The sequence below is a fragment of the Takifugu flavidus genome, chromosome 22 (genome assembly GCF_003711565.1).
Source record: "Takifugu flavidus isolate HTHZ2018 chromosome 22, ASM371156v2, whole genome shotgun sequence".
NCBI lineage: Eukaryota > Metazoa > Chordata > Actinopteri > Tetraodontiformes > Tetraodontidae > Takifugu > Takifugu flavidus.
In genome coordinates, this window is record NC_079541.1 from 8,250,955 (window position 1) to 8,278,298 (window position 27,344).

The 27,344-nt window shown below is 44.4% G+C and overlaps 1 protein-coding gene across 9 annotated transcripts in view; it reads right to left on the minus strand.

Moving 5' to 3' along the window:
• Positions 1-27,344, minus strand: part of nav3 (neuron navigator 3) — a 282,063-nt gene that overhangs the window by 16,172 nt on the left and 238,547 nt on the right. For 6 of the 9 annotated variants that reach the window (XM_057021866.1, XM_057021867.1, XM_057021869.1 and 3 more), the window contains 13 exons: positions 22,739-22,972; positions 22,425-22,544; positions 11,692-11,827; positions 10,638-10,944; positions 8,502-9,225; positions 7,261-7,677; positions 6,520-6,561; positions 4,970-5,127; positions 4,692-4,886; positions 4,558-4,610; positions 4,134-4,157; positions 3,892-3,969; positions 284-367 (listed from right to left, as the gene is read on the minus strand). In XM_057021866.1, the coding sequence (XP_056877846.1) occupies positions 284-367; positions 3,892-3,969; positions 4,134-4,157; positions 4,558-4,610; positions 4,692-4,886; positions 4,970-5,127; positions 6,520-6,561; positions 7,261-7,677; positions 8,502-9,225; positions 10,638-10,944; positions 11,692-11,827; positions 22,425-22,544; positions 22,739-22,972 (2,572 nt within the window). The remainder of the gene's footprint in view (positions 1-283; positions 368-3,891; positions 3,970-4,133; positions 4,158-4,557; positions 4,611-4,691; positions 4,887-4,969; positions 5,128-6,519; positions 6,562-7,260; positions 7,678-8,501; positions 9,226-10,637; positions 10,945-11,691; positions 11,828-22,424; positions 22,545-22,738; positions 22,973-27,344) is intronic. The other 3 variants (XM_057021870.1, XM_057021868.1, XM_057021872.1) reach the window with 3 other exon arrangements.

Genomic DNA, 27,344 nt, shown 5'->3' on the forward strand with positions numbered 1-27,344 from the left:
ACAATCATTATCGTTATGTAACCGGTAAAGTTAGCAAAACAATAATCACTGTGTTCCCGACTTGAACGGGTAACAATTATGCGCTCCCATTTTTATATACGTATTTTAGCAGCGTAGTTTGAGCAGGTGGAATAACTTTACAAGTCGGCTGTAACTTGCAGATAAAATATCCATTCCGCCTCTGACATTCGGATGATTGCTTTCCCCAGTTTCCCGTTTCTAATCACTGCTTCCCGACTTCATATGCGATGCGTTTCAGGTTCTGGACAGGAAGCTGCGGTACCTTTTGTTCGGCGGTCATGGTGAGGCTCTGCAGCCGACACGTCATGTTACTCAGGCTCTTCTCAAAGGCCGCCACGAGGTGAGCCTGCAAACACACAAAATTCCCTATGGTCAACTCGAAAAGAGCGGAATTTCCAATTAAAAGCACAAAAACACACCATTTAAAAGAAATAAAGAGTGTTAGATAAAGAGAGTGTGCGCTGCATGATGGAGATAACTCAGAACTTTTGTTTTGAGGATCATAGAAGGCTCTTTCTGTGGTACTGATGAGTCCCTGCATCCTCAAATACTTTAACACACACTACAAACACACACACACAAACACACAAGCCTTTGCTTCTTCAAGGACACATTGTCTGTGTTCAGAAATTGATTTTTGGACCAGGCACATTTTGGAAGTCACCATTATTGGTTTTACGCCAAGCGTCTAACGGGAAAAATAGAAGCAACAAAAGCCTCTGAAGTGCTAAAAGACACTCAAGCGTCATGGACGGATCAAAAGGTACTTCCCTCCCTGGCTTCATCTGTCGCCTGGAGAGACACAGCAACAGGCAGGAGGAGGACAAATGCTTGGAGACGTCCCACCATCTGTGCTGCTGAACCTGTCAGTCATTGGTCGTATGGCTATATGTGGTTGTCTCTGCTCGACACACACCCATAGATACGTTACACAACGTGACTTTGCGGAAATTTGGCGAATTTGTCTCCACATGTGCAATAACACAGATTTGTCCTGACACACAGACACACACGTCCTCATATTTGGATTTTCGGGTGGACCTTTAATGACATAATACATTACCCAGCTCCCTCCGTTCACCCTAACCGTCCCAACTAGCCTGCTAACACTAACACAATTCAAACCTCAGCCTTAAAATCAGGTTTTAACCTTCAAATGGCTCGATGAAGTTGCAAAGACAAGCCAAATGACCCAACTTCGCAGAAATGTCCACACTTTGCTAGAATGACTATATTGGCACTAGCAAATACAGAGACACATACGTGTCCTGGTACTTCTATCTTTGTGAGGACTTCAGTAGACATGTGCATTCAGCAGCCCCTTACCCGAACCCTAATCCTCACAATGCCATTCTTAACCCTAAGAATGTGGTGCTCAATATTGGGCAATTACAAGAACACACACACACACACACACACGCACATACATACGCACAAACTGTCTATTCAGCTCTATATTCCTTGACAAATCAGCAAAGGTCTTGACCTTCAGAAATGCCAACTGTTCGAACTCATCTGTTTTGCTCCGTGTCTCTTTCCAAATCCACCTGTTGGCTTTGACTCGATGCCCTCTCACCGCCCACCTGTCTGCTCGGCAGGAGGGGGTTAGTCAGGATAAAAGTGCCCCATTGTTGACCCATCTGGGTGGCTGCTGGTGCTTGGACAACGAGCCCCGTCTTTTATAAACAGATTTTCCTGATCCTGGGGTCTTGGCTAGAGGTTGTCGGTGGACTAAACCAGTAGACCAGACGGCACATGCTGCTGTGTTTTTACAATGGCGGAGCGGCTTAGAAGGAGGGGATGTGTGTTTCTGTGCTCTGTGCCCGTCCTCTCCTTCTCCTTCTCCTTCTCCTTCTCCTCTCCTCTCCTCTCCTCTCCTCTCCTCCTCTCCTCTCCTCTCCTCTCTCCTCTCCTCTCCTCTCCTCTCCTCTCCTCTCCTCTCTCTCTCTCTCTACCCAGCCCCCCCATCAGCAGGAGGGTCCCCCTACATGAGCCTGGTTCTGCTCAAGGTTTCTTCCTGTTAAAGGGGACTTTTTCCTTGCCACTGTAGCTTGTCTGGGGTCAGGCCCTGGGATTCTGGAAAGCGCCTTGAAACAATTCTGATTGTAAAAGACACTATATAAATAAAGATTTGATTTGATAAAAAAGGGAATATTTTCCGCTTTTCCAGCCGATGCCATCCAAGGCAGGACCTTAATAAGGAACGGGTACAAGTGCAATAAAGAAACACTGACTTCGATGTGTGTAGGTGTTGACATAATGAAGCGATATCATGGTGTTAAGTGGTTGACTGTAGGAGAAGAACGTGCGAGCCTGTCGACCCACATATGTGCTCACAGCTCCGCTGAACGTCGGTGCTGGGAGCACATATGGGTTTTGTGTAACTGGTAACATATGGCTTGGCACAGCGTAATGCTAGAGACCGTTAGCTTATTCCGCTGTTGTTTTGATGTCCAGCGGCCCCCATTAAAGGCCAGTGAGCATCAAGAATAGAGGCAGAGAGATGATAATCTCCTGTATCTTGGCTTTTGTAAGGCTTGAAGCTGTGAGACTAATAGTATGAATGTTGAAATTTCATAGTTTGGTTTGTCTAGAGGCTGAATCTTGGAAGAATCCCCTGCGCTTTCAATGGTATTTAAATTCCTGAATAAACACGATTTACATATGAATGCAGTGGGACCTCTACTTATGAACGTCTCTACATGCGGAATTTTCAGGTTATGAAACGTCTCAACGGGAAAATATTTCCTCTTGTTACGAAAGAAATTTCAGGATACGAAAGGCAAAAATACTCTACTGCTGCTACTGGCAGCTCGCGGAGTTTAGCAAACGCAAACATGCTTGTAGCTGCTCTGCCATTGGCTATTGCCTAGCATCTTCCTGTAATCCCACTGGCTAGGAGGGATATGTACAGGTACGTGTGTATCCCAGCGTCTTCTTTGTTGAACTTTTATTCGCTATGGACCCCAGGAAAGTGATGGAGAAAAGAGAAAAAGAAGAAAAGAAGAAGAAGAAGAGAGCTTTTATGTCCATACAAACGAAGCAAGAAATAATAGAAAAGCATGAAAAAGGGATGCGTTTGGTTGACCTCGCCAAAGAATATGGCCGTAACCGGGATTTATTGTGGGTGTTCGAATGTTTGTCCATTAGATGGCGGTGTTACCACAAGTGTTAATGTTCGTTGCTAGTAATGACGGCTAATGTAAGATTAGCCTGTAATAAAGTTCATTTTGTTCCTGGAGAAGCCTTGCACTGAATTCCTACATTTATTGTGCGGTAATCTAATTGTAACATGTATTTGTTACATGTTTTGATGCATTTTTATGATTGATAAAAAAAATTATGTACGAATTTTTGGGGGCTTGGTACGGATTAGGGCGTTTACATGGAAAACGCGTCCCTACTTACGTAATTTTCAGGTTACGAAACAACTTCCGGAACCAATTAATTTTGTAAGTAGAGGCCCCACTGTAATTCTAATTTCATTCTTATTAGTTGTCTCTGATGCGTAAGGACATCTTGTAAAAGGAAATATGGTAGTGAAGGTTGATATATATGTTAAACTGGCCTCAATTGATAGGTTTGTTTCTCTCTGTTTCACTCACACATGATGCGCCTGAGTCTGGATTTAGAAATCTTCATCTCCCTCTTCCCCTTCCACTATGTCCAACAACCTCTGCTTGATTCTACCAATTCAGCTAAATTCACAAGAGGCTCACCTTCCTCAAACAGACACAAGGTGGCTTTAGACGGAGGTATTAACGCAGGTATCAAAGGTTTATTTTCCCTCAGAGGTGTGATAAGAAGCCCTCCTCAACACCGCTCTCATGCAGCATGTTGTCATGCAAATTAAGAAGTAAACAAACTCACGTTAGCCGTCAGCTGTGACGTCAGAGTGGCCACCTTCTCCTGAGAGGCATCCAGTTCCCGACGGAGTTTTCTGATTTGCTGGTAGTAAGATGGAAAAAAACAACGGGTGAATGCACCAATGAAGAGAGATAAGACCTTGAAAACGTGATATGTAACGATCTAACAGTCTAAATATTGTTTTCCAACTCCAAGCTGCGTTAAATCATGAGGAAAGTGCTGCAGACGGGAAAAGAGGAACTGACCTCTGAGTGGGCTTTCTCCTCAGTCTGAAAGGGAGCGAAAGCACAAGTAATTAGAAATGCCATTTATATATTTACAGGATTATTCTAATACAAATTTCAATAATGTGTTATCCCCTAAGTAAAAATACGATATTGGTAGCGCAGAATTTTAAAATTAAATGAACTAACAGATCACTTGATAATGGTTAAAATTAGTTTGTTTCAGTAAGAAAAAACCTAAAAGTATTAATCTGACTTTTAGGAAACTCTTTTATTCCTGTCTTTGATCTGGTCGTATATCTTTCTGATGCTAATCTGCCGCCCAGCTGAAGATAAGAACTACAATCAGGTCTCCGATATAAGAAATCCAGCACTTGTCCAGGGTCGACCTCTGGGTAAAACTTTAACTTGAAGAATGGAAGTTGAGAAAATTTGAGCCGGTTACCGCTGAGTACAACGAAGACGTGCTGGAGACCAGCGACAGTGAAGAGCCGTGGACTGGAAACGTAGAGGAGAGAAATGGGTGTCACACAGGTGGTCAGTCACGCCACAAACCAAACATTCAGGGATTCCCTCCACCTTCGTCAGTGCTGTCCCTGAAGGAACCGGATCGGCTGATGGCTCGCGGCCGTTCTTCCAGCGAGTTGGCGCTGCCCCCCAGTGGGTGACCTTCGCCGTAGAGGTCGAAGGAGTCCTGGGCAGGGATGCTGTTGGAGCGGCTCATGCTGCCGCTGCCTGGCGGCAGGTTGTACTGGTTGATGTTAGTGGGACTCACTGGGACAAAAAGATGTCGACGGCGGCGTCATTACTTATTTGCGCAGGATCGAATTTGAGCTAAAGAATTAGCGAAGCCTTACGGAGGTTGGAGTAGTGGTACTTTCCCGCGTTGGTGCAGGAGGCTCCAGGAGGAGACAGCGGGGACTGGCTGCCTGTGTCCTGAAGGCCTCCTGTTGAGTGAGACCTCAGCCACTCTTTTCCTTCCTCGTGGGACGCCTGTCGAGACGAAGGAGGGTACCTGGAATCCCAAAAAGTGGCGGTCAAAGGTCAAAAGCATTCATGTTTTGCGATGATTCGATCGATGCAAGAAGAGTGGATGTTAAAAAACGGACGCATGCAGCCACGCAATAGAGATGTCCACATGCATTTTTGTCTGCGTGCACACTTGCGCACAGCTTCAGGGCAATGCTGCCAAGCGCTCTGACTCTGCCGCTCACCTCCCTTCTCCCCACTTTAGTGTGGCTCAGCAGCAGAAAGCTCCTTATCGCAGGCGCGACAATCAGCCATATTTAATCCTCTGAAGATTATAATTGAGTTTCCACTCATCCCTTTTCACCACCATCTTCCTTCCAATGGCCCCATTACTACGCTTGTCACATCTGACCCTGCCCCCCCCCTCATCCCCCATGCCTGTTGACATGCTCTCCAGCAAGGACTGGGTGTTTGAACGGGTCTTTACTGGTGCGACACAACAGCATTCATTCCCCAGATGATGTTGAGTGGGAATAAACTGGAAAATCCACTCGTGCCTCCCAAACATCTGTGAGCTATTGACAAAACTAAAAGGGTCACTTCATGATGACGCACGAGAGTGGGGGGACACAGAAATCCTCTGATCATGTGAGGGATTCATACTGCAGTTTTTATTTACAGTTTAATCCTGGGACTTTATTTTTGCTATTACATGTGATGAATGACACTATTCAGGACATTTATAGACCCCAAATAGGAAGTTGCCCCTGGTGGACGGCTGCAGTAAGTGTTACTACGCCTCTTTTTTATGTTAAAAAATAGTGATAATTGCTAAATATTGGTCAATGTAATCAATGCAGAAATGTCATCTGGTGGCATGATGGCTGCATGACATTCACAAACATTTATTCAGCTGTAGATCAGTGGTTCCCAACCTCGCCGGACACGCTGCTCGGGATGATGATGAGGAAGGTCTGCACCTCCCGGGTCATTCATGGCCACACAATTAGCAGCAACAAAAGCCAAAGTAGTGCTAAAAGTTTTGCTTGGAGTCCCTCCTCCATACGTACCGCAGATCTAAAAATAGTGACGTCCCACATGGGGATCAACCAACCACTGCACACGGCTGTAGCTAGGCACTGGTGCAAGTTGCTAAGATTTAGCAGTGGTCTTAATTATTTTAAATTTAAGAGATGCTTAACTGCATCTTTAGATGTAGTCTGATTTCTATATCTGTTTTAGTAAAGTGGCTAAAGTTATCCATTTCTCTTCCTTGCAAACGGCCTCCAGGTTGGGAAACACCACTACAGAAGGTGAAGCAGCATGCTGCTCATGCTAATATTGAAAATGCAACGATGTACATGCAAACGCATTAATGATGCGGGTGGATCAACCAAAAACGGTCTGTTTCTTTTCACTTTGAGAATGCGTGCTGTACCTTAGCCCCTTTTTGGGAAGCGTGTTTCTGTCGAGAGGCATGCTGTTAAAATACAGAGGACGAGTGAATTAAATGAACGACAGAATCTTTTTTCGCTTGTTTGCTTTCCCTGATAACATGAGATGAGGTCCGGCCCCGCGTTGCAATGACACGGACACAGACGACGATGAAAGCAACGCATCACAGTACAACGGACGACAACACAGGAAAGACTGGAATTGATTGTTTCATTTTTGAGACAAACAGCTAGTGAGGCAAAATAAACTCGTGTCCTATCCTGCTCTCTGTGATGGACTGCATGCACACTGTGCAGACGGAACGATGAAAACTGATCAAATGAGTGTCTCATATGAATATACTTCTTTTCTGGCAGGACTTTGACGGCTTTAAATGTGAGATGAAGTGAAGACTGGTTGAGATAATCAACTATTTGTGGTAAAGTTGGCCAGTCGTAAAAAAAAAAAAAAAAACTGAAAAAGGACCTGGGCTAGACTACAGTATATGCTGGGATGTACTAACAACATTTTATGAATAAATGACTAAACCATGCCAGAAAAAGTTATTTAAATCCAACCAAACTGCGTATTGATAACTGATTATCATCTGTCCTGTCAATATAATAATCCGTAAAGCTTTAAAAGTCGTGTGTCTAATCTTCGAAAGCAGGGATGTAATCTTTGTCTCTGATCTCAAATGAAACAATGAATATGTTTTTCGCCCAATCGTAATCCAGTTACTCACCCCTCAGACAGGGTGGACTTGACACTGCCGGTTCGTGTGACTTTGGGCCCATGGTGGCCCAGTGGCAGATCAATAGACTCAGAGCTGGTGTGCAGACTGGTCATGCTTTGGCAGCTGAGCGTGTCCTTACTGCCCGCTGATGAGCTACACACGGGCCACGGCCGAGCGTTGGACGGCAAAGAGAGGCCAGAGGCTGGGCTGGAGGCTGGGGAGTCAGTGCACAGGTCTGGGGTTTTGCCATATAGCGGGCTGCTGCCACCGCTCAGGCCGCCCAGGCTCCCCGTGCCAGAAGAGGGTGAATCCAGACTGGCCTGCCTCGCCAGTGTGCCATGGGGGCTACCCAGAATTGAGGGGCACTTGCCAGAGTCGGGTGTACCCGGAGAGCTGGCCTTGCTGCTGGCTTTGGTGCCAAACAATCTGGGGGTAGAGAGGTGGGTGCAGTCATTCAGAAACGCTCGAAAGGATAATTATGAGCAGTCTGCATGATCGCTACTGGACGATGAAATTTGGCGGTTTCGGGAAGGAAAAGCAGATGACACTGAGATTATTCCGCATGAAACATTGGTCACAACATCGAGGAAAGGATGGATCAGTGTGGCACAGAGAGAAAGAGTTCTACAAACATCCCTACAAGAGCTCGTTATGACTTTCCAGCACAGCACACCCCTGGTTTTTCCGATTTCGCCCTTAAAAAAACGCCCCAAACTTCTTAAAAAACCCGACTCTGCTTCCCATTGTGCCTGTCCCACTCTGAGTGAGTCAGTCTGATTGTAGGTGGCGCCGTCTTTAAGGCACGGAGATGAAATGAGCTGGTTTGACAGACTGGATCTATGGACATGCCTGTCATGAGCATCCTTCTAACGAGTCAGAGACCATACAGACAAATCTTCCTGTGGGAGCTTTGAATATCTAGATGACAGAGGCCTTCTTAAAGACCCGTTCGTGGGGGGTCTGGAGAGTCGCCTTCATTAGCTTAACACTGACGAAGACTAAAAACATCACAGTCGACGATATTAATGTAAAGTTTGGAGTTTAGATTATATCAGATCATTACAGGATCGTTGGAGTTGAACGCTTCCTGAAAAAAATAGGTGAATAAAGCTGACAATTCCTGGAGGGACTGACCCACTTTCTGTGTAAATACATAAATAAAAAGGTGATGAAATGTCGGACTCACAGAGAAACAGACATCGTGAAAGACAAGGACAAGGGAGAAGCTGCAGCTGGCTTGTGGGTCTGACCTGCGGAACGTTGGAGAAGCGATGTCCGGATACTTGGAACCTGGCTGCCTGAGGCCTGATTGGCTGGCCGAGCTGGAAGTGGGACTGGACTTTGGGGAGGTAGACAGTCCCCCTGCTGGATCCTGGTCAGTCACTGACACTTTTTCCTTGTCGGTCTGGTTGATGGTAATAGGACTGGAGCGGTCTGAGATTTTCCCGTCTCTACGTTTTGCGCCCGCTTGTGTTGCCGCTCCGCCCGCCGACTTGCCGCTGACATTTGAATCGATGCTGCTGGAGCTAGAACGATGTCCGCTGCGGGCTGCCGCCGCCCCGCTGGAGGATTTAGCCGGTCTGGGTAAAGAGCGGTACTGTAGAGTCACCTTAGAGCCACTGCAGCTGAGCAGGACACCGTCGTCTTGTGGTTGCGATCCATCCAGGCTGGTCTTGCGTACGGCAGCAACGCCTGTGCCTTTTCCGATGGCGGCGGAGGATTTGGGGGCTTTACCGAGGGTGGCCGAGCCACTGGTCAGAGTTGCACCACTGGAGGTGATTAGGGCGCCAGTGGGACCCGGAATCTTCTTGTATCCAAAAGAACCAGCGGCCGGTGGGCGTGCAATGCCAGAGGGGGGTTTCTTACCTTCGTCTCCACTGCTCTTGCCGGCATCTGAGGGTGAGCGCTGGATGCCTGCTGAACTTTTGGAAGGTACCTTGACCTTCTCTGAAGCCTTGGCATCATCAGTTTTACCTGGCAATTTGCATAAGCACACGATTAGCATAAACACAAAAGCATACTCTTGGGTCATTGCCCATTTTTATCACCTACTGTGATGGAAAAAAGCCAGGTAAAAGCATGTTGAATCCCCAAAGCAGCTTGATCACTTTATCTACTACAAGGCGCTGAATTTGCCAAGTGGAGTGAATATTTAAATACTTTAAAATTTGAAATCATGTCTCTGGAATCCAATATTTGATACACATGTATTGTCGGTTGGGACAGTTATGCAGTGACGAGCTGTCAGGGCCAGCAAGGCCTTCCCTGCTGGCCTAAGCATACTTGTCATAAATATATCAAAAAAAATATTCATCCTAGTCTGTTCTCTTCATGTCATTTTAAACCCACTTGCATGTTATGGTAGCCTTCTTATCCAATCATATTTCGTATTTCATTTTTAGCTTCTGCTTTCAAGGTCAATGAAATCATCATAACAGGCTCCTGTGCACTGAAGGGACACAGTTGTGATAGCCAATTAGATCTCCAAGAACTTGTAGGAACCTGAAAGGTGCAGCTCTGCGGATTATCTGAACTAAACCCGGAGATCTGTTAGCATCCAATAGCTATCGCTGTGTTTTTAAACCCACGATGGCTGAAGGAGAGGAGATAGATTGGGTTGCAGATACTCCACTGCTTCTTTTGAGATGTCAATCTTGACAGTAAAGTGTGTTCAAACTTATGCCAGAAACACGACTGGACAGGCGCGGTTCTCAGCATTAGCCGCCATATCCAAGGAAAAGAACGTACGGATGGAATTATTTTCCAATTATTTTCCTTTATTTTCCACTTTTGACAGTCCAAATGGTTTCTCTTAATTGTGAATGTTAACCTTTGGCTTTTGAATGCTAGCTTATTCTAAGGTGAGCTAATGTGCAGTGGGACTCTATATTGTGTCATATTGATCAGTGAGTCAATCAATCTTTATTTATATAGCGTCTGTTACAATCAAAATTGTTTCTAGGTGCTTTACAGAATGATGGAGTGAAGAGGTGTATTAGTGGTAGGACTATGCAGGACGTCACTGAAGGCACGGACATGAAAGGCACGGCCCGCTACTGTAATTATGCAAGCCTATCAAAATAGATCGCAGTTACCTGTCAGAGGATAATAATTATACATCTGGTGACTAGCTTGTATATCACGCACCTGGCAGAGTTTCTCCTAAAGTTTAACCAAACCAACCAAACTCCGATAGAGTTCTGACGATAATTTATTGATGCATTAAACTACTGGCTAGAGTTTAAATGAAATATTTGATATGACTGTTCATTTACATTGTTTTTTTTATCCTTTTTGATTTATATAAAAAAAAGCCTAATTATACAGTTTATTTCGAATGATCATGTTTGTTTACGTGTGAGAAATATGCCGTTGTGTTGGTCTACCTGTTGTTTTAAGAGCTGCAGAGGTGCCTTTTGACCTTGGGGGCGTGATGCCCACCTGGGCCGTCATGCCCCTCCTCCAGGAGCCCGTCTGAGACATCTGGGCCAGCGCAGCAGCCTTCTGACCGGTCTCCTCATACTGGCACTGAGCTTGAGAGGACGAGGAAGAGGAAGACTTCCAGCGAGAGGAGCCGCTGCTGGGATCCATGCCGGTGTCCAGCTCCTCCTCCACTTTCTTTAGATCCTGAGCTCCTGCCCAGCTGCTGCTCACCTCTGGTTCCGCATGTTTGGACCTGCTTCCTTTCTGGACCTGGAGAAAATTGGCAGCGGACATCGTAAAGAAGGACACAAAAAAGGAGGTGCCAAAAAAAAATCTCAACCCATCTAAAATGCAACAGAGATTTCACCAATACCTAAATGCAGTCTTGATGCCCAGAAACAACACTTATCCCGCCTAATCATCTACAGCTAGTCGGAGAAGCAACAGAACCTTAGAAAAGAACCCTATCTTTGGAGTTGGCCATGTCCACATCTCCTCTTTTTGGATGCATATGAACACACCCTCCCACACACACGCACACACACGTGCAGCAGTAATAAACTAGCCTACCTTGACAGATGGCCTGTCTCCCTAGAAACACCAGAGACTCTAAAGAGCTCCGTCTGTTGAGTATTTCATGAGGGGCCAAAGAAAGTTGGCAAACTGAAGCATCAGCCTGTTCGAGCTAAGCGCTGGCCTTCGGTCTGTAGCTGCGGTCTGACACACAGACGGCTCTAGATTTCATGCTAAATCAACAACACATTTCCATCTTCAGACTTCTGGTGAAGCATCGGCGACAATACCAACAGCTTATGTTGTGTTTCAACATGGTGGTATTGTGATGGCGTTGGGAGGTAAACACTAACTCTCCTGAGGTTTCCAGCCTCCATTGATAAGTACATTTTATTCCTCCAAAAAGAGCTGAAAGTGAACTGCATCTGTAAGAGCCCCTAAACAGGTGCAATGCCATTCAAAATGACATAAAGGACGCTAATTGCTAGCTACTTAGGTTCTTACCTGAGCGCCTCCTCCTCCTCCTCTGCTTTTTCGCGAGGAGCCACCGGCCGAATACACCGGTGTGTTCAGATCATCGGTGCTGATGTTGTCCAACGTGTCGCTCAGCCCACTGCTCACCGAGCTGCTGTCGTCCCAGCTAAAGAGACAAATAAGGAAGAAGACAGGTCGGTAAGGACCACAACTGCTACTATGGTACCCACAGTCTCCAACCTCTGATGTGCTCTGCTCTGTCCAGGATCATTCGTCACTATTATCAGAGTCTGCATAAGTCTTTACAAGTCGCTGATGGGGCCCAGAAATAAAGAGCACAATGTCTATTTCTTCCAGCTCAGGCGCCAGACGTGCGGATCATTTGTAATTACCAAATTCGTCTCATCAAACAGCCCTGCTCCTTTTTCAAGGCCCAATAAGACACGCGGGTATTTGAGTTCCATCCGAAAGAAAAAGAAGTTGTGGCTCATTAATCTGTGAACTTCTCATTAACACCGCCTACGTGTGTGCAGACGAATAAAAGGATCATCATTAGCCCATCGTTAGCTAGCTATTTCAAAAGGGTGACAGACACTGAAAAGCTGCCTTTAATGCTTATATTCAAAAGCATTTTAAATAGTGTCAATACAGCAGAATTAGAGTAAACTCGCAAGATGTTGCCCTAATCAACAAACCCCCCAATTACTGAACACAAGAAATCACCTTTAGTGGTAAAATGAATGGCTTCTTCTTGCACTAAACACTCCATTCTCCCACGACAGTTAGCCAAACCCAAAGAGGTTCACATACAGTAGAGCTCAGGCAGACATCGGTTTCCATGCCAACATTCAAACCTCTGTTTGCTTTTGTGTGTGGAAGACTCCACATTGAAATCACATTACAAATCTGATCAAGCATCCTCCACATGCCTGTTTAAACAGGGAAAGGCAGCGAGTTAAGGAAGTCATTTCTGGCTCCCCATCAATAATTAAAGGTGGCCCGAGACGAAACCAGAAAGCCGGCAGAAAAATGAGAGAATAATGAGTGACACGGACAGAGGACATGTCTCCCTCTGCTGATGGCGTCTACGATGAGTCTATTTTTATGGCTGTAAAAGCTCAGTAATACATTTAATGCGAAGCAAACACCCCGTAACCCAGTTGTCCACTGGCTCGGTGCAGAATAGATTTTCTCCCGACGGATTTGAAATGAGAAACATTTATCTCGCAGTCATCCTCGGACTCGAACTTCGGGACGTGCTCGGCTATCGTGCCTCTGTAATTTCACTGCCTCAATCTGTCATTTCAAGGCTTCATTTTCTCTTGTTTGAAAAGCCGTTGAAGAAAGAAAATAAAACAGCGCCACAGTTTTCAAAAGGCCAAATGAGTCATGAAAGTAAATGAATAGCAGCCAAGCTGTCAATCACGGATTTCCAATTACAAATCTTCAAACAGGCTCTTCATGAAAATCAAACAGAGGGTTTAAGAGGGTTCTGGACACAGAGCTTCTGCTAACAGGGCCAATGAAATGGCTCTTAAATCTGCCCGGCTGGCTTCCTGCTCATCTTCCTCTCTCATCTACGCTTAAGCCCGTCCTTGATGACTCCGCCCGGTTCTTCCTTTTTGATGTAAAGTCGTCTCCACCCACCACTGACACCAACTCAGAACCTTCTCAGACTGTCGGGGTCAACTGTCGGTCACCTGATTGACTTGAGGAGAAGGGAACTACTGTGAAGGCTCCTCAGGCCCGATGGGGCCAAGATCGAGGCTCCCAAAAACAACAGCCGAAAGAGGGACTCATTTAAATCATTTTTCCTTTTGGAATGGAGATAAATCCTACTGGAGAACCTAAAATGGTGCATGTTTGTCAGTTCAAATAAGGGAAAAGAATAGTCTGGCTAGTCCCACAGGCTGAGGAAGCCAGAGCAGATGGCTTCGAAGGAGCTCACTGGCTTCCAGTTTTTGTTTAAACATAAACATAATGAGGAGCAGAGACGCGCTGTTCCTCTCAGGGTGGCCTCCATCACACAACAATGGAATAAGCCTGAACTGTGCGTGATGTGCTAAGAATGCTTTGTCGGTATTTCTTGCTCACTCAATCGACTAAATTCATTGAGTCAGGATGAGAACTGGAGTCCCTGATCACGGCCTTTGGCAGTGAATCCATTTCTCTGAACGTAAGAAAAGTCCCATTAATAGCTGGAGAGATGTTGCGTAATGGAGGAAAAAAGATGACTTGCGAAACGAAAACATCGCCGAGATTCTTTTTGTTATCTGTAAGAATGGGAACACAGGAACCCAATCATGTTCAATCTTACTTCCTTAACAACTGAGTTGTGGATAGAACATTATGTCGCTAATCTACACCGTGGCCTGAACTCTTGGTATCAGCTGTTATCAGCCTCTTTCTGTCAACACAAGTTTTCAGGAAAACCAAATAACATTATTTAATCTGAAGGATATCAGCCTCACTGGTTTGTTGTGCTCTCCTGTAACCATGCCAACCATTAGCTATTGATGAGGCAAAGTGAAAACATTCCAAAACAACAGGTAGATCAGATTTGGTCTGGAGATGCAACTCTTTCGTTATGATTATTAGAATGAACACGGATATTTTTCCTACTGCTTAATCAATATGACGCACTCGCTGAATGTGTGTTTGTTTGTCTACTACAGTGCCCTTAATGCTCAACTTAATTATTAATTCATAATTAGAGTCAGGCAAACGTCTCAGGCGCGAGCGCAAAGGATGTTGGGATACAGCTCGGTTAGGGAGCACCGGTTAAACGCCACATTTAACGATATATCATCTAATAAATTGAGGGCACAAAATAGGGTACAGGAACCCCGACTTAGTGTCCAGACACCCCTACAAAATGGTGTACACCCTAGTTAGTGCACTATATAGGAAATAGGGGTGAGTTGGAAGGGGGCGGCGGGGTCGGGCTGTAAATATATCTGCTTTTTTTCTTTTTTCCTGTAGCGACCGCCGAAGATCGTGTGAGCCACAGAGTTTGCCAGGATAACGGATTGATAAAAACATAACGATATTCAGCCCGTTACAGTCAGCCTCCTGAGAACCTGCCTGACTGTAACGGGCTGAATATTTCATCACCCAATCCCTCCCCCCGCCCACCCTCCTTGGGCCAACTCTGACTGCTCTGACAGGACAGAACAGAAGGCTCTTCCCTTTGGAACCTGCGCACTTTCTCACGCGCGTCGCAGCCGCGGTGGGGGAGGAGGAGGAGGACGGGAGAATCCTTAAAAGCGGCACAGCTGAACTCGCTAACCCGACAGCGAGTCGCGCTTTTGTGACATAACGTCTTAAATTAACAATGAGCAACAATGTGCAGGGCAGAAAGACCCTGAAAACGGCTGCGGCGGACCGCCTGTCCCATCTCGTCCAAGCCTGTCCCATCTCTTCCAAGCCTGTCCCATCTCGTCCAAGCCTGTCCCATCTCGTCCAAACCTGTCCCATCTCTTCCAAGCCTGTCCCATCTCGTCCAAACCACCCAGCATTTCCACCAGTTCAGGCAACGATGTCCCAAATATACCTTCTTATCACTTCTTTGGAGCTCAGCCAGCGAGAACACGTAGGAGACACTGTGCTAAAAAAGTATGACCTGTTTTTCAAAATACCGGACCTGCTGGAGTTCTGTTCATCGGTGGCGATGCTGAGGTGACGCCAACCAAGCATCTCTACCCTAATTAAAGAGCCACAAAGGTAGAGACTGAAGCCATGCAGGAAGACCAGGATGTGCTGCTGTAGCTTCACTCAAGCATGCAAACATTACAGCAGCTCATGAAGTATTCAATATATCTTTTTTACTGGCCCAGAGGAGAAAATACCATTAGCAGCACAAAGAAAGAAGCCAAGACAAGCTCATGAAGGGAAAGGCACTTTTCTTGATAGGATTGATGAATGTTATTTTTTGGGGGCTGTGTGGAGCTAAAGTGAATTTAGAACAAGTAGAAGGGCCACTGGACTCACTCTGTTTCATAACAACAGAAGGACAACGTCACACTTTTTTTAGCCAGTTGAACCAATGAGCATGAATACATGGTGTGAAATGGTGCTATCATCTTCCTTGCTGCATCCAAGGGCATATTAAAGACATTTCTTTGATAAATCTTTAAGAACACCTTTTACCTGAATCACGGATCGCCCCAAGGGGTCACGAATATTAAAGAAAATGTCCCAAAACAAAATAGACGCTCTTCAAATTCCAGATATGAAAGCATGTAATTAGCCAGGCCTTAAATGAGTCTGATGAGGTCATGCCAAACATCCTCTCACTTTTCTTCTGTTGCCTTTTTTCTGGACTGCTGATGAACATCTCTCACAAATCTGTCAGAAAGCAGATTCCCACTCCAACAAAGTATCAGCGCTCATCTGTTGCCAGAAGGACACCCGAGCTGGAAGACGCCGTCAACTCACCTCGTTGGGGGCGGCCGCCGCGAGTCGTCTCGTCGTGGGAGAGTTGATCTTTCCTACGCCGCCTAAACGCCACAGATGGCAAGACCTCACTCAGATGAGAAACGAGTGCTGATGCTGCGAGAGGCGACGGGAGCCGAATGGAAAAGGGAGACAAAGCAAGAAAGGACTACCACGCTCTTCCACTTTCACCTCCTGCTGTTGCCTCGGCTGGCTCCCGCCTCCCCTCCCTGCGCCCCCCCCCCCTCCTCCCCTCCTCACCAGGACTGGCCCGTTAGTCCTTGGAGAGGCAATCAGACTTTCTGTCAGCGGAGGGGCCACAAAGGGTTAATTAAAGGAGGATGACAAAGCAGAATGGAGCCAAATCAAGGAGGTTAGCTGGACGCGAGCCGGCGGCGTCTGTTCACAACTCTTCTGACTGGAAGTGATCTCATGCATATTATGCGATGTGCTCGGAAATGCTCCTGTTGGGACATCATTCATGACTCTCGGGCACTGAAAGATGACGGCAAAGACCGTTTTCATGCTAATGAAAGCAGCGACTAATAGACAACCAAACAAAATAAGGCATCCCTTTACAAAAAGAAACTCTTTTGCGTCCTCAGAAGAAAGAAAAATAAAATGAATTCCAGTCGTCAGTGACTCCTGAATCCAATACAGCTCAGCTCAACACAATTAAAGGAAGCAGAGTGACCTTGCAGGGACGGGCTGCTTGTTGCCAAGCAGTGACAAGCGTCTGATAAAGACGCTTCATACTGCAGTGCAGTTGAAGATGACAACACAGTCTTGTGCTGCCAAATCGCAGCTAAAACCAGCAGCCAGTCCAGGAAAGTGCCAGCGGCCCCACCCAAACACCTCCACTGTGTCCTTAAAGGATGAATTGGGGACCGGTCATTCGAAAAACTCCTCATATGGTGAATTATTTCACAAATAATCCAACATTGCTTCTAATTTGTTGCTTTTCTGAACAGTAATAAAACTATACAAGGTTGATGCAGATGTCTAAATGTTAAATGCGGCCCTAATTTGATTACAGGACTCGCCATTTAACCAGATTACATTTTCATAATCCGCAACAGATCAGACTCTGTGGCCGTAAAGTGAATTAGCAATGACAGGAACTTTGCTGATTTTTATCTTCACAAGCTCATTGAGAGCTCAGGCAGGATGGAATCGCAGCTTTGGAGCGTTGCAGCTGAGCGTAGAAGTGCAGCTTTTAGACACTTTTAGCGTTTGAATAATGGCTCTGAATATTTAGACCAATGCATTAGTTTCCTTTTCAATACAGTGCGTTGTTGTTTTTTTCTAAAATTAAGAACATTCACAGCCACTATGGAATCTTGTTTCCACCACAACAATAATAGTCTTTAAGGGAAGTTTTAAGGGATGATTGGGAATTACAAAAGACAGAAAATCATAATTCTGAGACAAAATTCAAAAGTATGAAATGAGAACTCTTAACCATGAGATAAGAGGGTCATAATTATGAGATATTGGACAGCACAACAAATATACCAGCTCTTCATTTTGACATTTTATTTCTTAATTATGACTTGTTAGTCTCATAATTATTACTTTTGATCTCAAATTAGATTTTAGCTCATAATTTCTAATTTTCGTGTCATGATTGTTACTTTTTCCCTCATAGTTTTGACTCTTTATATTAATAATTATAATAATATATAATAATATTTATGACTTTTCATCTCATAATTTTGAGTTTGTATCTAATCATTGACTTTTTATTTGACAATTATGACTTTATCTCATAATTTCAACGTATTGCCTAATAATGATTTTCTATGTCATAGTTTTGACAGTTTTTCATATACAATTATATTTTATTGTATATATAATGGAGACTTCTCTTTTGTTTTTTAATTGTGACTTTTATTTTGTTGCAGAACCTGCGGAAATGTTACAAATCTCTCCTGCAGACACTTTAATGTTTTTTACAAGAAGAAACCAAGAATTAGAGTGCCCAATAAAACAAGGTAAATGTAATGCTTTTATTTTGTACTTGTTTTATAGCGTTTTATTTTATTTCATCTTATTCCATCACCATAATACACAATTTGCTCATAAAACACAGACGATTTAGTGATGAAAATGAATTTGCCATCCAAGTAAACACTCAGTGACACAGGTTGTGCATCAGCGGCTCAACATTCTGAAAGGACAATTTGAAGTGGGCTAACTTATTCAATTAAAAGTTTGAAATCACTGGAATGCTGTGAAACCAGATCTATTGGGAGTGTTGGAGGTAATGACGGGAGTCCGACACAACAGTATATCACTGCACCGTTAATAGCTGCGCTCACCTTCTCTGTATCTCAAACAACCTTTTTCCTTTCCATAAGTATCATTAAAACAAAACAAAATGAACCAAATAACCCACAAACTGAAGACAAAACAGCCCACAAGACTGTTATTTTAACTGTGGCTGAAGGATGGAGAAGGGAGCAAGACAATAACAGCATTTCTGACTGCAGATGCCAAAATAGGCTGTCGTAATCCTTTATGAGGGGAAATTCCTCTGTTTTAAAAAAAAAAAATAAATAGAAAAGGCACGAACGCCGAGTCAGGGCAGCAGACAATGGGTGACAGATTTTCAGAAACTGGATGAAGCTTTATTTTCTTTTCTTACGTTCCAGACACTTTAGCACAATTTGATGTTTTCAGCTGGAATTAATGGAATTAGATTTAATTCAGACAAAGTCTCGTAAAAACGAGTTGATAATGTCGAGTCAATAATGACTCATGTGGACTAATCGATGGAACGCATGTCTTCATCCTCGCATGCAACAATCATGGAAGGGTTGCACATCCTGAATGATCAATGATCATGTGAAAAAATAGCTTTTTTGATTGTGAAAATTCAGTTGATTTATAAGGGTCTTTGAATCCCCAGGTGTAGATCAATAATTCATTTTAGAGGGGAAGTGCATGAGGTCATTCCATTAAAGCCGTTTATTAGTCAACTGACACACACGACGCAGTGCGAGAATGAATTTAATGTGTTCAAAGATGGTGTCTGACCTTCTTAATTCTTAAATGTGACCCTATTTCTGGTTAAGTCAAGTGTCTGTTGACAGGAGCGCTGACTCGGGCTACAAAACGGAGGGATGATGTCTGTTTATTTCATCACTGCTCGTTCTAAAACAGGTCTCCTCTCCACTGAGGACAGTAATTAATTAGGACGGCAACCCTCCTCAGGATGGGATCAGAAACATTAATGATAAACAGGGCAGCAGCAACAGAAACACCACAGATTAAGAGCAAAATCTGACTCCCAGCAAACAGGAGACATCGTCAGACGCCTAATTAGCTGAAGAAAAACATCTACATGCGAGCACCTGAATAAGTGAGGGACGCGCACATGAATCAGCTGGGTTCTGAAGCCAGTGAGTCCTCTTCTCCTAATTACCAGCAAACTCATCCTTCAGATGGTACGACTGAGGACAAACTCCAGAGAGAAGGGAGGGAGGACTGAGAAGTGCCCGGAAGCTTCAGAACGCTACGACGGGATGGTTGCTGTCAGGTGCGTTTCCCTGCTAAGTGGCGCCTCCGGCAGAGATGAACTGCGCAGGAACCTTATATAACGCCCGGATTTGTCATTGACAGCCCAAACCTTCTCCTCCAAATCTTCTTGCTGCTTACAGCAGCACTGATGAGCCACGCGGCTTCGACTGTCAACACTCTGCAGAGTGATGGCAACACACAGACACACACACGCTTAAATTTCAGTTGGGGGGCAACAATTCACACACCCAAAGTTGTCTTCAATCCCCCAAAGCCTCAAATAACAAAAAATCGCAGAGCCAGCTGCCGTCCTCCAGCCTTCAAGACACGAGTCTGACAGAAAAACAGAGGGCACCCGCACACACACACACACATACACCCACGCACACACACACACACACACACACACACACACACACACACACACAACGCTAAAAGCAAGGCCCTGTTACTTATTCATGCCTCAGCTCAGAATGCCTGCCGGTGTCAAAACACTCTCCTTGGGCATTTTTTTGCTTGACAGCGAAGCCGTGAGCGTGCACTCATCCATGTTGCAAGACAGGAAGGTATTTTTAGAGAGGAGCTTTTAGCCAAGGTGAAATTCACTATTGTTTGGAAATGATCTTAAACGGGATCTAAGCTTCGGTACTTAAGTTGTGGGGAGAAGATGGTCAGCTAAGGTGGTCCTTCCGGTTATTTTTTTGTTTCCATGTACTATGAAGACAAATATTGGACTAATTTTGGTTTGGAAAGCTTAATTTCAAAAGCGTGGACTCCATTAGCTGTTTATTGAGAGCCCAAAGCCTTTTTTCCACGTCATAGTTGCTGTCAGCTCCGTTCTGCCTCCGCATGGGTGCGCAACGTTATAATTTGCTTGTTATGTCTCTGTTTGTCATAAATGCGACACATTTTACAACTAGCAGCAATAAGACAACAAGCCACGGACACAAATGTGACACGGTGTGAAGGTTTCCAACCACGCTAAGAGACGTTGTGTCACTGTTACACATGCTAGCATGTCAGAAAAAGATTTTAAGAAGAACATTTTACAAGATTGAGCTTTTCTAATCATTTGCAGTACACATAACTCTAATTTGGGCCAGGAGATTGCTGACCTGCTGTCTTATCGGAAGCTCCAAACAACGATTCTGGTATTTTTGGAGGCAACAGCGTGGAGATACGGCACCGATGACATTTTTAATTGCAAAAAAAAAAAAAAGCCAGAGCACTCTCAGTCTGCAGAGTATTGACATTTCACGCTGCTCTTCATGGAATCTTCCGTGAAAATTGCTTTTGTAGCTGCTGTTTCAGAATACAATTCCACCATGAGACAAGCATTTTCTGCTGGAATGGGCAGAGCTGATTGGTTCAAAATGGCATCTATCTGAAGCTCGAGCGCTGCAGCAGTTAGATGCAACATCCTGGATTATCTATAATGACACAGCACAGCCACACTGTACCAGTGGAACAGTGTCTACAGAATCGCTTCAATGTCAGTTGGAAGTCTCTGACTGGTCATGTCAACAATTCCCTCTTCTTTCTCTCTAAACTGGCAAAACTACTCATTTATTTTCAAGAATCCTCATAAGTCAAACAAACTGTATAGAATCACTCCGGAATTTCATTTTTAGTCAGACTTTTAGTCGATTTTTATGAGCTCTAGTCCTCTCTACTGAGTATTTCTGCAGAATTACTTATTTGCTGGAGTCATTTTTTCCACTGTTAAATACATATTTCTCAGTATAAATAAAAACCCCTGGCTGATGTGGCACTTTAAAGAGTGGCATTTCTAGAAATTTTTTCAAAGTCAGTGAACATTTTGTTGTGTTGGGCCTCACCTAAGACCTATTTTGTTTGGAGCCAGGGGTGCTGTGCTGGAAAAAAAATAGTGGGAACCAATTATTGAAGGGAGATCCTTTCCTGAGGAAAGACATGCAGCCATGGCAGAAGTGTAAAGCCCGAGAGCAATCTCTTCGGAAATGACTTCCTCTACTAAGCTTTGTTGTATGTCAGTGGGAAGTGACAGCTTGGCCTCTGACAATCACACAGCAACGGGGAAGGGGGGGAGGGCATTAAACCGGTGTATTTTTTGTGCATGTGTGGCTTCAAACAAGTGGGAATGGAGGGAGGAAAACAGCAAGAAGAAGGTTGCAAAGTTCAGGTGTGGATCCATGGGAGCTTTTGCCTGCAGGTGTCTTAAGGAGAATCGGGCTTCAATATTTCCCGTCAACCCCTGAGGCACACCCCAGAGGTCTATATTTGCCCCCAAACAATTGTTTGGATTTATGTCCAGGTGAGGCGAGTCAGGTAAAATATTTAAATACAGAGGTCCTGAATGCCCAGGCTCGGCAAATGAGACAGTCAGATTCACAGGTTTCATTGTTATTCTTATCCTATCAGTTCCTTCCCCCAAGCAAAGTCTGACAGGTAGATTGACAGGGGGCCAGGGGAATTGCCCATCCTCAACTCCAAGTCAGGGCTGGCGTATGTTGACGCTTCGCCAGCCGCAGATTGGATTAGCCCTGCTCCAGGATAACCGGCCTGGCTTACTGTCGTGACAAACCTGACGAGCCCACGACCCAGAGACATCAGATCAGCTGCTTAACAACTGTACACACACACTCAGCAGCAGGAAGCTGAATAATGCAACCCCCCCCACTATATTAAATACGGTTAAAACCAAAAGCACTTTCCAAATGTTCTCCACAAGCAGATACAAATGTGTATATTTTAATTCCTACAAGGCAGTTCTCACTTATCAAAGACACACAAGGCGAGCAGATGCGTCTGACAGGCTTCATCCCTACCTGTCGATGTCACCCGGCACTTCCTTGCTCCCTCTCTGGGATATTTCCCGAGAAGATGCCGCATCTGAAGCCCGGCCCGTGTTCCTTGCATACAGATGGAGGCTGCTGTCTGTTAGGTACCTGCGGAGAATCAATCAGCCAGATTACAGTTGGAGCTGTGCAGTATCTTTATACTCTAATGAGTGAAAGGAAACATATAACATAATTGTTAAATGCGCAATTTTGACTGTGATAGCTTTTTTTTCCTCCCCTAAAAAAGTAATAGCATCATCCCAACCTGGACTTAAACTAGTGAGTTAGTGCTATTTACTAACCTGGAGGGGTCCGAGTGGCCGCTGTAACGCCCTGCGGTCGTACCGGAGCCCGTTGTGCTTCCTCTTGGCGGTGCATAGCTGCTGGGCATCGAGGGAGCGTCGCCTGCTTGGAGGCGGGGAGTTTGGGATTGCCCGAGGCGCCACGCCATAGGAGAGGACCGTGTGGTTAAGGCAGGTAGGCCTCTCCCATTGACCTCAGTGGTCACTGTGGTGTCAAAAGTTGTTTCTAGTGTACTGAGGAGACAGAAAAACCCTGATCAGAAAGCCATTTTCGGACATTGATGGCAGTTTCTTAAAACTCAGAGGAGGGGGGATCGCAGCAAAATGCCTCTAATGGACGGAACCCGCTGAAGCCATCATATCAAGAGCCCTTGTGTGTGAAGGGCGGATCATCCAAGTGAAAGGACACATCAGGCAATAAGTAGAGAGCTGTCTACATGAGCTGAGTGCCACTCTTTTCCCATCACTACAAGGTTCCTGAAAATAGGAGTAACACATGTTTTGTGCAGTTTTTGTGCTTCTTTCACTCTCGTATCGATCCAGAGGTGTTGCCGACCTCTGACCCAACTAACCCTCCTAAATCTTATATTGAGATATTATTATAATTAATGTATTTGCATGATGTGTGTCTATTTACTCCTCCTCCTCTACCCAGCCCCCCCATCAGCAGGAGGGTCCCCCCATATGAGCCTGGTCCTGCTCAAGGTTTCTTCCTGTTAAAGGGGACTTTTTTGTGCCACTGTAGCTTGTTGGGGGTCAGGCCCTGGGATTCTGGAAAGACAATTTTGATTGTAGACGCTATATAAATAAAGATGATTTAGAATAAACAGGAGTATGTGCATGTGTGTGTGTGTTTGTGTATACAGTTTTATCCAGTGTAGTTTTTATTACGTATCAAAAAAGCCACACACACACACACACACACACACACACACACACACACACACACACCACACACACACACACACACACACACACACAGAACCTGTCTTGAGCTCTCTCTGCTGGGAAAAGTGTGCATTGCATCCAAATAGACCCGTCACCTCAACCTCGGCCTTAACGCTGCCCGTCACAAAAAGCATTAAAGTATTTAAACGTATATTTTTAGAGGGAGAGATGCAACCGTTGAGCTGGTGGACCAGATGGTGGCACGGTTGCACCGGACTTCATTCAAAGGCAACACAAACGACACCTCAAAGCAGCGTCTTTCGGCACGGGGGAGAGGAAGGTGTGAGGTCGCCGTGTGTGCTGATCTCAGGAGGTGTTGACAGAAATGTGTTGTGAATATTGTTGGCATCAGTGCCCCTCTCATGTGGGCATCAGTGTTCTGCCCTTTGTCACCCAGCTCTCTCCCTCTGGTAGAAACCCACTAAGAGAGAGAGAGAAGCTAAAATATATCCCACTCAACAATCCAGTTAATAATTGAAAACAAAAATGTTCTATTTATCAGGGAAGTGATCACAGTTCTGAAATAGAGAGCTCATTTTATTACGATATAAAAATGAAATCATTTAACCAGCACTTTACAATGTAGCTGCTAAATCAGCTTATTTTTATCTGCATACAGCAGAGACAAAAAGACAAGAGAGGGGGAGAGAGAGACATGTGTGTAGGTGTGGAGATAAATGAGCAGGCAAACTGAGGGCTACATCAGCAAGCACAGCAAAGGCTTTGAAACAGGTCCAACAAACTAGGCATGCACTAGCATAGAGTTCGTTACAATAGACTCCAGAAAACATGATGATAGGATAGTGGATTGAATAGACAGAATTACCAATCAGTAGCATCACAAATAATGAGTATTTTGGCGTTTCCCACTTAATTTGCTCTTTTTTAGGACGCTGTCACCATTAGAGGATACGGAATCATACCAAAGCCAAAGCTGGGGGCACAGGAAGAAAACAATCCAAGTCGACCATGTGATTTCAACATATATTTTTGTTAATCTTTCATTCTTTTGACTGCTTTATCCCTTTTGGGGTCACGAGGAGGATTCATGTACCCATCCCAGTTGCGTGTGAGTGAAGGCAGGGTACAACCCTAAGGCTTCCTGTTTAAATTATTCATATTCAGCAATACATTTCATCATTTTAAATCAATTATAATAATAAGTGAATTCATTTCAACCAGATAAATCATTCATCCACTGAAATGACTGAAAATTGACTTGGCTTGTGAATAATAGTGTCAAGCATTTTCATATATTATATGAAAATGTATAAATGACACCTGTAGTTAGAATTATAATTAAATCCAAAATGAAACCCCTTGAAGAAAAGGAGTTAACTCAGAACTGCTGTTCTGAAACAAACCTCAAATTGCAATTATATTTTAAAGTGTAAATGATCTTAAATTAAGAATGTTGTGTTTAACATGCTTTTAAAGTAATCAGTGCAGAAAATAAATGTCAGGGAAACTTGAGTCGTTTGAAATCAGATCACTTGAATTTAACCTTGCTTGCTAGCCGATAACCGTTTTGCGTTTATATTTGTTGATGCCAAAAGAATCACCCTTCAGTTTGTATTGAGGATGCAGGTGATTTCACTAAAACACGTAAAAGGGAGCAGTTTGGAGTAATTGCCCGTCACTCTCACTGTCCAGCTTCAATTTAAAGCTTCTCCGCTCCACTGACGCCACATCTATTGTTCACACACGCACTCACGTGCACATGGAGACCAGAATGATCAGCCGAGTCATTTCCCATCAACCAATGAGAACGGATCTCCTCAAGATGGATCAGTGATGAATCGTGTCCGTTATCGAAGATCTAAACATGTCTGGACGGAAGCCTTATGAGCCTTTTAATGCTGGTTCCCACTGATTTTGGAGCTGAATCATGTTAAGATCAGATCGTTTCCTTGTCAAATCATTTTGAAATCGCACTGTATCGCGAACGGAAGCGGATCGCATCGTGTCGTGAGGGGGCTTTGGCGCATCCTCAACGTATTGTATCGAGATGCGTATCCAATCGGCCTCGGTGGAAACGCACAAACAGGCCCAACAACCTGCCACATCCGAGGGAACGAAAAAAGGATCCAGCCTCCTTCCCTGTCTTCCAAATGTAAACACCAGATAAACAAACCTGAACGGAGCTATTTTGTTCAAAATGTCATCTGGCAGCTGCTGCATCCCCCGAGGATCAGACAGGTTCCCCTCAGGCCCCAGTGGGCGGGAACAGCAGCGCACACTTTTCCCTTTTTGGTTTGTTGCTGCATGTTTGCCCTTGAACATTTCGTCTCAGGCATGCACACACATGGACACACACACACGTGGCCTTTCCTTCTCTTCTAAAATGTCAATCAATACTTACTCTCATTGTCTGGGCAGATGAGAAAAGACTAGAGTGAAGTTTAATGTGTATTTTGATCAATATGGTTTGTCTGTGAACTCCCAAATCATCCAGGCGTCAGAAGAATATTGTTTCCACGACAGCTGAGTGGAAGCCGAAAGGTCGTGTCGGTGGCGTTTAGGTGGAAGTCTAGTTTATAAATCTTTTTTTACTGGTGATAATAAGATCAAGGATATTCATTTGATTCCCATCTTTTCTAAACTGTAATTTTTACAGAAGCCAAGAGCGGCCATGTATTTGTTTTGGGAATTTTACTGCGGTTTTCTCGCGATTACTGCTTTTTATTTCCTTATCTTGGGGTAACAAAGTCGTTTTTCTCGTGATAGTACATTAATTTATTTTGTTATCTCGGGGTAACAAAGTCTGTTATCTCGTGATGAAGCATTAATTTATCTCGTCCTCAGATGCCTCTGTCTGGAAAGACTGTATATAAAGTTTAGTTTAACTTCCTGGTGGGCTACAGCTACAGAAGGGGACGGCCAGGCTGAAATTGAGGCGACCAAATGGACCGAACCGTCAGAGTTGCTCATTATCCCTTGAAAACTAAATATTCTGTTATATCTAGATAGCCAAATAATTTGATAATAATGATAATTTGAAATCCTGAGATAAAGAAAGAATAAATTATTGCGAAGAAAAAAAGGACTGCTATCCTGAGACAATGAAATAATAAGTCTTTATTACAAAAAACAGTCTGAGATGTAATTCTGAGATGATTAAATAATAATTCCTTATTATGAAAAAAAGAGAACATTCTTATTTAAGATAATGAAACGAGCTTCTGTTGCACAACAATAGTAAAATATAAAGTAGAATTTACCACTGCCTTGCAGCTACACGATGCTACTTTGGAATTTAAAACACCGAGTATGTTTCTTAAAGGTTGGAACAGCGATTGTTTTGCAGAAAAGAATAATTATTCACTTACAGGAGATCTTTCCTCCCACACTGTTAGCAGCTTACCTCACGACAGGATGGTGAGAGACTCTGTGGACCACCTACTGTCCATAAAAGCTCAGACAAACATACAATCCATAAACCTGCTCCCCAATTTAGCATTCCCACCAATTAGTGGGCAGGAGCTGGTAAAGGGGCGGGGCCAGACGGCTCGGTTGTTATTATTGTTTCAACAACAGCGACGTCACGTCGTCAATGCAACCTTTAAACGGCACCTACTGGAACCTACTGCGTCGATATCAAAGCGATATCAATATCTATGTTCTGCTGACTTACTGGACGGAAGCCAGCGAAGAGGAT